The sequence below is a fragment of the Pistacia vera genome, unplaced genomic scaffold, assembly GCF_008641045.1.
Source record: "Pistacia vera cultivar Batoury unplaced genomic scaffold, PisVer_v2 Contig34, whole genome shotgun sequence".
Lineage (NCBI taxonomy): Eukaryota > Viridiplantae > Streptophyta > Magnoliopsida > Sapindales > Anacardiaceae > Pistacia > Pistacia vera.
Window position 1 is genome coordinate 91715 of NW_022196157.1, and position 9868 is coordinate 101582.

Consider the following 9868-nt stretch of genomic DNA (forward strand, 5'->3'; position numbering starts at 1 on the left):
AACCACTCGACTACTCAAAGATAGTTTTTTAATCTTATCTAATTGATCGATGTCATTTATTTTTAAATATATTCTTTTATTTTGATGAGTTTAACCTTACTTTGATATTATAATTTTTAAATACACTCATTATATTTTATAAATTTTGTCATAATTTTTAACGTTTAATCTTACATAAACCCTAATCCTAAATTTTTATACCCTAACCATAAATTTTATAATTATGGAAACCTTTCTAATTTCAAAGATTTGTTTGTTTGATGAAAAAAATGATAATAAAATTATGGAAAAAACAATCACGGAATAAATCTGAAACTGAAGAATAAAAAGTAAGTTTCATATTTGAAATTAGAAAATTAACAAAAGGGAATGTAAACAAAAAATCTAGTAAGTTTGAGATTAAGGGAAAAAGGTGATCACTTCCCATTTTATTTTACTCTTTTTTGGCATTGAAATACGTTAAGCATCATATTTTTTTATTTTCTTTTTTTTTTTTATGACTAGGCGGGTGTCTATACTAATTTGCACACACCTCAACTAACCCTGAGCCTCGTTGAACATTTTAACTAATTTCCTCGAGAAAATTATATATAGTGTGACTGAGAAAATCTTTGTATTGAGGGCAGAAATGACAATTCCTTTGCAGTGGAAATGTTAAGCAAACTTATAACGCAAGACTTAATAATTTTCAATTGAAACAAGTAGTGCATTTAGGTCAATAATTATTTACAAAGTGTGCCTGAAAGTATTCTTTGCTTATGTTCTAAGCAAGCAAATAAAGCATCATAAAGGGTAAAAGCTACACCAAATTTAACTCACAATCCCAAAGAAAATTCACACTAAAACTGACCAAAAAGGAGGAAAAGAAAAAAAGACTACAATCATAACAAATATTTAACAAAAAATCATTAAACTAATGTCACCGAACCAAACCAATCCTACTAAATTATAAGTAATATTTCTAACTAGAGCAGCTGTTCAAGAAGAAGAGAAAAGATGTTGATATTCCACGACAAATATAACTAATAGATATATATATATAACAATAATCCATTTTTATTCACTCTTTCTTCCCTTGCACCTTTTTTCTAGTGCAGTTGATAGAGAAGATAATGAAGATAAAAACAAAGTTTTAACCCATCTTTTATTCATTCTTCTTCATCTGCACTTTTATCTAAATTTGTAATTTTTTTTTTTCTTTTTTTTTTTTGGTTGTGTTTCTTGCACTACCTGACGATTCCATTGGTAACTTTCTCTTCTGTGTGCGCTTCAATATCCTTTATGGAGGTACATTCCATCCTTGGAGGACCCGAATGCCTCCTTGGCCCGGCTGGGGAAGCATGGAATGAGAGCCGCTTCTTTGCAGAACCCATTGATCCCTTCTCTGGTGTCCCATTTTTGTCTACTCCCAACGGGCTTGGGCGCGATCTAGCCTTTGTTGACTTTGTTGGTGCCATGTAACTTGGAACTGAAGGGGAGCTTGCAAAACTCTCGTCGTCACCAACTGATGAGCCTGCAATGCTGTACCTCCTGTATTGTTCAGATTGTGCACTAAACATGCTTCTAGAGTCATCATCCCCACCCCATTGACTCCCTCGTGGACTTGGTGGCCTTATTTTCCCGGTTACTGATGATGAAGATGGTGCTTTGGATGGAGGAGTTGAAGGTGATTTATGACTGGGAAGTCGGTTTGATTTATGTGCAGTTGGGGAAGGTTTATTATGATCACGAAGTGAAAATGCTCTGCTTATTTCCCCAATAGACATGGCGCGGCTCGCTGCACTCTTAATAGAACCATGGTCAAAGTTATCGACAGTGCTTCGGCTCTCCCATGGTCGGGCTGCCATCCATCGCTCTAACCAACTCCAACCCCAGTGGGGATTGTTTGGATCCATAAATGTTTGATTTCCAGACTTTGAAGAGTTCTTCAACACATGCTGTTAAACAAATTATCATCCAGATTAACTCTACCATGTAATTCAACTAAAGAGTGCAGATTAGAGAATTTTTAGCAATTAAAAAAAATATAAATCCTCAAATCAATGCTCAAATACCACCATCAATCATAGGCCCCATTCAATGAAAAGCATCATAATTTTTGGTTCTGAAGAAAAATTTATATTTGAAAGACGGATTTCAGAAAACCTTAAAACTAAATATAATACCAATAAATACAAGGGAAATAATAAGAGAGAGAGAGAGAGAGAAAATATAAACAACAATGCATATTAGTAGCATTTCTCAAATTAGTCTGCCCTCTTTAGTTGAAGGAACTGGTATATCACATGCACCTCCTCACCAGTCAAATCCCAGATTTAAATTTTTTTGCTTTCAAAAGTGAAAAAAATGAGCCACAAATTAAAATTCCAGAGATGGTAAGAAAGAGGATATTCTGATACCTGATGAGAAAATGCATAAGCCAATGCCCTCTCTCTTCTCATAGCAGCTTCCTGCTTGTGTTGTAGTTTTGCTTCAATTTCCTCCTTAGACTGTAAGCTATCATTCCATTCTTCCCCAATTTGCTGTAAAGTGTGTGAAATTAAAATTTATGCATTAACACCACATATTTTAAAACCTTTTAAGAAAACAAAAGTAGGGATACCATTCACCACATATTTTAACACTTACACGCCAAATGTAAAAGAGTATAGAATGATAGCACTTACAAAAGCTCTAAACTTCTCAAGCTCTTTCTCATGCTTTTGTTGGAGTTGTCGTTGGAGAGCATGGTTCTCCTCTGACATCCTAATCCTCCTTTCTCGAACCTGAGCCTGAACACGAGCAAGAGTCTGCATGCATTTTAATGTGGTGGTTGCTTGCCGCTTAACAGATTGTCCTTGTATCATTGATTTCAGCCTCACCAATCCTCTCAAAGCCCGCAAGGCCCTCCTTGCCTGAAATGCTCAAAGCAAGAACCCAAGTCACATATACAGCTTTGTTAATGGGGCATTACAGTTAAAGGAATATGACAATTATCAATCATTACTCTGGTTTTCTAAATTGAGCATAATACCTTTTATAACCTAGTAAAAGCTCACTTATAGATGCAGGTAAGTGAGCAGGCAAATAATGCAAGGCACATGAATCCTCTGTTCAAGAAAATTACTTTACTAATAATGCAATTAGATAAAATGTTTTCAAGTTAGATAAACAAATTAATTCAATAAATTCTTAAGGCCTCCAAATTCCAGCCAATGAGCTAATGTGCATTAAAAATTCCAGGGCACAAGATAGCGAAGCCAGTCTGGCTACATGTAACACTCAATTTAAATGTCCAAGTTCTTCACTTAAAGCTTTGAATTTAAAAAAAATATATATATATATATATAGTTGGAGCAAATGAGTAATTATCATACCAAGTATCCTCTGAATGCCGTTTGAATCTTGATAGCTGCAATTTCCTCCTTTGATTTTCCAGGGTAACGTGACACAGCCGTGAGGCGAACAACCTCTGCAGCAGCCTGAGCAGCAGCAACAGCTGCCTCTGCAGCAGCAGCTGTGGCCATAGCCACGGAGTAAGCATGCTTGCTCTGCTCATTCTCGGCTTCAGTTAATTTTACATCTTCGAAAAGAGCAGGAGGAGGAGGAGGAGGACGTGTTGGAGGAGGAGTAGAGGCAGGAACAGCTAATTTGGTGGTTTCTTTAGACACAGAAACCAGATCCGACTTCTTCCGTTTTCCGAACCAATTTTTCTTCGATTTATCGTTTTTCTAATAGAGCAAAACCAACAAGTTTCCATTATAAACACATTAAGAAAAGCAAAATTAATTCACATTATCAATTTATTGAAAAAAAAAATCCAAAACCTTATCTTTCTTTTCCTTTGATTCAGGGCTAAGAGCTCTCTTCACAGCAGAAAACCAATTCCCTTTCCTCCCCATTTCCTAACAACTCATCTTATGAAGCAAAAAAGGCAAACAAGTAAATTTCAGGCAAAATGAATCAGATGAAAAGAAAAATTACCATAAGTTTCAGAAAGAATGCAAATCTAGCATAATGTAATCTGTTATTAAACTCAAATTTCTAAAGCCTCAATTTCCGAGGGTTGAAACAAGCAAGTTAAATACCAAATTGTAAAAAGTGAACCACCAAAAAACTAATCACACCGTCGTTAGAAGAAATCTCAAATCATCCCCATTACCCTCAAGAAGGGAGAAAATAAAAAAGTCAAACTTTTCAAAAATATTAAATGTAGAGGAACAGATCAACAATGAACACTATCATGAAAATGTTTATTAAAAGGATTTAAACGTGATAATAAACAGTAAAAAGGAAAGAACAACAGAGAGTGACATAAATGATACAAAAATGTACAAAATGTATCATAAAAATAAAAACCAGATCAAACCCATTTAAAGAGAATGATAAAGAGATTCACATAGTAAGACAAAAAGTGTACAAATGTATCAAATTTTGAACAACAAAACAAAACTTTTTGATAAGGAAACATGAAACCCAGATCAAGTTTTCCAATTTAAAGTACATTTAACAGAAACCCACAATAAATGAGACAGAAATGGACAAAATTTCCAAATACCTGTTATAATATTAAGTGAAAAAAAACCTCTGAGATCTCTCAGAATGAAAGTTTTTTTTCTATTTCTACTTTCATTTGTACAACAAAAACCATTAGTGATGAAGAAACAAGAGAAAAGAAAAGAAAAAGGTTAAGGGGGTGTCGATTGTGAGAGAGATCTTGGCAAAGAAAAAGAAAAAGCTTCAAAGACAGAATGGAACAATAAACAGCCTGGTTGCGTTCGGACCCACTCCTTTTGTTGGGAGCAAAATGGGGCTTCACTTGGTTCAGTTTTTGTTCTCAAGAATTTATGAAATTTTTGTACACACTGAAAACTCAACAGTTTTTTTTAAAGTATAACTGCAACAACCTTATCTTACATTAACAACCTTTCACTATCTTTCCGTTTTTGTTTTGTCTCTGTTTTTGTCTTCCAAGATTTCATTCCTTCCTTCACCTTAGATTCATCCATCTAACTGAACTACCTATCTTTATTGGTCAAATACATTTTGATCCCTAACATATCATGAAGGACTTTTCTCCCCTTGGTTTCGTAAACACTTAATATAACCCTTATTTTTTTGGATGCTAAAACTTAAGGACAATCTTGCATTAAATTGAACTTTGACATGATCTTTAAGGGTATCAATAGCAATCACTCTTTTTCTCCAAGATTCTAAATGTTAGGAACTTATTAAAAAACTTAGTCTGGTCTTAATCAAACCTGTCGATAGAAAAAGGAATTTGGTGGTTGACCAATTAGCCAACCTTGGCCACTGCCTTTCTCTAGGACTCCATTTATTAGACTCTCCTCCTATTGTTTTTTTTTTTTTTTTGTGAAATCAAGGATCTTGCTTATTTGTTTGTGTTGGATTTACGTCTCTTGTTTCACCACAATCTTATCAATTCACCTCACATATATAATAGTACAGAGATAGAAAACATAATCTCACATCATGNAATTTCCTCCTTTGATTTTCCAGGGTAACGTGACACAGCCGTGAGACGAACAACCTCTGCAGCAGCCTGAGCAGCTGCAACAGCTGCCTCTGCAGCAGCAGCTGTGGCCATAGCCACGGAGTAAGCATGCTTGCTCTGCTCATTCTCGGCTTCAGTTAATTTTACATCTTCGAAAAGAGCAGGAGGAGGAGGAGGAGGACGTGTTGGAGGAGGAGTAGAGGCAGGAACAGCTAATTTGGTGGTTTCTTTGGACACAGAAACCAGATCCGACTTCTTCCGTTTTCCGAACCAATTTTTCTTCGATTTATCGTTTTTCTAATAGAGCAAAACCAACAAGTTTCCATTATAAACATATTAAGAAAAGCAAAATTAATTCACATTATCAATTTATTGAAAAAAAAAATCCAAAACCTTATCTTTCTTTTCCTTTGATTCAGGGCTAAGAGCTCTCTTCACAGCAGAAAACCAATTCCCTTTCCTCCCCATTTCCTAACAACTCATCTTATGAAGCAAAAAAGGCAAACAAGTAAATTTCAGGCAAAATGAATCAGATGAAAAGAAAAATTACCATAAGTTTCAGAAAGAATGCAAATCTAGCATAATGTAATCTGTTATTAAACTCAAATTTCTAAAGCCTCAATTTCCGAGGGTTGAAACAAGCAAGTTAAATACCAAATTGTAAAAAGTGAACCACCAAAAAACTAATCACACCGTCGTTAGAAGAAATCTCAAATCATCCCCATTACCCTCAAGAAGGGAGAAAATAAAAAAGTCAAACTTTTCAAAAATATTAAATGTAGAGGAACAGATCAACAATGAACACTATCATGAAAATGTTTATTAAAAGGATTTAAACGTGATAATAAACAGTAAAAAGGAAAGAACAACAGAGAGTGACATAAATGATACAAAAATGTACAAAATGTATCATAAAAATAAAAACCAGATCAAACCCATTTAAAGAGAATGATAAAGAGATTCACATAGTAAGACAAAAAGTGTACAAATGTATCAAATTTTGAACAACAAAACAAAACTTTTTGATAAGGAAACATGAAACCCAGATCAAGTTTTCCAATTTAAAGTACATTTAACAGAAACCCACAATAAATGAGACAGAAATGGACAAAATTTCCAAATACCTGTTATAATATTAAGTGAAAAAAAACCTCTGAGATCTCTCAGAATGAAAGTTTTTTTTCTATTTCTACTTTCATTTGTACAACAAAAACCATTAGTGATGAAGAAACAAGAGAAAAGAAAAGAAAAAGGTTAAGGGGGTGTCGATTGTGAGAGAGATCTTGGCAAAGAAAAAGAAAAAGCTTCAAAGACAGAATGGAACAATAAACAGCCTGGTTGCGTTCGGACCCACTCCTTTTGTTGGGAGCAAAATGGGGCTTCACTTGGTTCAGTTTTTGTTCTCAAGAATTTATGAAATTTTTGTACACACTGAAAACTCAACAGTTTTTTTTAAAGTATAACTGCAACAACCTTATCTTACATTAACAACCTTTCACTATCTTTCCGTTTTTGTTTTGTCTCTGTTTTTGTCTTCCAAGATTTCATTCCTTCCTTCACCTTAGATTCATCCATCTAACTGAACTACCTATCTTTATTGGTCAAATACATTTTGATCCCTAACATATCATGAAGGACTTTTCTCCCCTTGGTTTCGTAAACACTTAATATAACCCTTATTTTTTTGGATGCTAAAACTTAAGGACAATCTTGCATTAAATTGAACTTTGACATGATCTTTAAGGGTATCAATAGCAATCACTCTTTTTCTCCAAGATTCTAAATGTTAGGAACTTATTAAAAAACTTAGTCTGGTCTTAATCAAACCTGTCGATAGAAAAAGGAATTTGGTGGTTGACCAATTAGCCAACCTTGGCCACTGCCTTTCTCTAGGACTCCATTTATTAGACTCTCCTCCTATTGTTTTTTTTTTTTTTTTGTGAAATCAAGGATCTTGCTTAGTTGTTTGTGTTGGATTTACTTCTCTTGTTTCACCACAATCTTATCAATTCACCTCACATATATAATAGTACAGAGATAGAAAACATAATCTCACATCATGAATTGACAAGATTTACCTTTCACTTTTCTATTTTAACGGATGAATTCGAAAAATAGGAGTAACATTGGGTGTTTATGAAACCAAGGGGAAAAATGTTTTTTTCACAATAGATTGGGGGTCAAAATGTTATTATTCATCCAAGAAAAACAAATTAAATGTAATTTATTTTACAAAGTAAATTAGTTAACAACTGAAAAATAATTAATGTACAAAACTCTTAGTAATTTAGACAACTATATGAATTAATGGTCGTTTGATGAAGAGATATGGTTATTTATTAAAGCCTTGATAGGGTTTAATGGATATTTAGCATAATATTTATTAAATTAAAAAAATATTTTAATTCAGAGAGTAAGTGAAAGAAAGATAAATTCTGTTGAGACAGATCAGCATCATTGACACAGTTACTAACTACTTGCCAGTTGCCAGGTAATCCACAAAGTAATTTTCTTCGTTATAGCCGCAAAAGGCGCGCGTACAAACATGTCTTGAAACAGACAACTGTCTTTTATTACACGATCACTAAACGCGCGTGGAGAATGTGGTCCAAACAATAACCGTTATCTTTATACTATTTATTTAATAAAAAAACATGTTTTTTTGGTGGTGGCATTAATGACATCACGTGTTTCCTTTGGTTATAAGTTTTTTAATTTTTTATTTATTGATGTCAGAAAATTAAAAAATGTGATCAAGGTTATGTTTGGATTGATGTGTTTGAAAGTGTATTTAAAGGTTGTTGATCTTAACAATTACGCCATCTTTTATGATAATTAGAGTTTCATTTCCCCCTAAGGTTTCCCCAAATAACGATATCCCCCCTCAGATATGATAAATAACAATTCACCCCTGCCATTAGTATTTCTTTAGGGTTTCGCCGTTTCAGTTACTTAATTTAACGGATTAAATGAAGTACGTGTCAGTGATGAAATGGGTAAATTGATATCTAAGCGGGGAAATTGTTATTTGAAGAAATATCATGCGGTAAATATTAAATCGTGATAATTAAGATAAGTATGCATAGCCATTTTTAGTAATTCCAAGTTTTATCATTCGAATAGATACTCATGTTAACTTTGGCCTTATAAAAAAGTGATCGGGTAAAAAATCAACTTTATTTTTATTAAAAAAAAAAACTGTTTTGTAAATCTATTGGCAATGTAACAAAGTGAGGGTAAAGGAGTATCCGTGATCAATGGCAAATCCAGGAATTTCACTCGATGGGGGCAAAAATAAACCAAAAAAAAAAAAAAAAAAATTAAAACCAATCATATTTATATTTTTTTTTCATTACGATGAGCTTCAATAAAAAGTTACAAAATAGAAATAAATATCTTCAAAAAATATAATTTTTCTACAATTGTCCTCGACGAGTTTTCATATTCTGAAAACGTTGGATAATCATCTCATTGTTAATTGTATCAAATAAATTTTTCTCGGTATAGATGACCAAGCAATCATTCATTTATTGATCTCCCATTCGATTGCGTAATCAACTTTTCACAAGATTCATTGTTGAAAAAACACTTTCAACGGTCGCGGTCGTAACTAGTAAAACCAATGCAAGTTTCACAAGCTTATACACCAACGGATGCAAAATATTTTTTTTAAACCAAACTAAGCTCTTAGCCAAATAACCAATTTCTTGTGACTCAGCAAATTCATCACAAGAACACATGTCAATAACATAAATCTTAGCTTGGTTCTCAAGCACCATCAACTCAAGTGCTGAAAAATCAAATGGATAAAATTGGGCAAAACAGATCAACGTATGCTGGTCAAAAGCAGAGAATGAATTACTTGAATCTAAACATGTCATACAAAGAAGTAGCTCAATACTAACTTCAATGAAACGAGTGTTAAGTTCTTACAGTTGCATATATATCACTGTATAAAACAATTCAACTCAATAATGATGCAAATTTGTCATGTGCTCAACTTTCCGTTGTCGCTACTTTTAAATTGCAAACATATCATCCATATTCAAAATAGCAATATCATACTTTTGGCAAAATGAAGAAACTTTACTTAACAAAGATTCTCATCCTTCATCTCTCAACAATTGTAACCGTTGTTTGGAGACTTTAACTAAGGTCATAACATTTACAATGTCTTGATCTTTATTCTGCAATGTTTGTAAGAACTCATTAGTATTGCCAATATATTTTTCATCATATGTAAGCTAAATGCAAAATCAAAGTAATAGATTAAATCTAATAGATTACATGCTTCACTCTTTTGTTCAGGATTTAAACCATCTTCTTTAATAACCTCAAGCACATCACCCACAAAGGAGAAAAAAATGATTAAGT

At 33.3% G+C, this 9868-nt stretch overlaps 2 protein-coding genes across 3 annotated transcripts; both read right to left on the minus strand.

The window, feature by feature from the left end:
• Positions 1-840: 840 nt before the first annotated feature.
• Positions 841-4870, minus strand: LOC116138225 (protein IQ-DOMAIN 1-like). 2 transcript variants are annotated; one of them, XM_031423945.1, is made up of 6 exons: positions 4538-4870; positions 3807-3896; positions 3357-3710; positions 2667-2894; positions 2400-2522; positions 841-1937 (listed from the first exon to the last, which is right to left on the minus strand). In XM_031423945.1, the coding sequence occupies exons 2-6, from the start codon at positions 3879-3881 to the stop codon at positions 1227-1229; spliced, it is 1491 nt and encodes a 496-aa protein (XP_031279805.1). In that variant the 5' UTR covers positions 3882-3896; positions 4538-4870; the 3' UTR covers positions 841-1226. The 2 variants fall into 2 exon arrangements, with proteins under 2 accessions (XP_031279805.1, XP_031279806.1); XM_031423946.1 differs by lacking the exon at positions 4538-4870 and adding an exon at positions 4068-4185.
• A 600-nt stretch (positions 4871-5470) lies between these two features.
• On the minus strand, positions 5471-6995 carry LOC116138249 (protein IQ-DOMAIN 14-like). Its single transcript, XM_031423964.1, has 3 exons — positions 6619-6995; positions 5888-5977; positions 5471-5791 (listed from the first exon to the last, which is right to left on the minus strand). The coding sequence occupies exons 2-3, from the start codon at positions 5960-5962 to the stop codon at positions 5471-5473; spliced, it is 396 nt and encodes a 131-aa protein (XP_031279824.1). The 5' UTR covers positions 5963-5977; positions 6619-6995.
• Positions 6996-9868: the final 2873 nt, after the last annotated feature.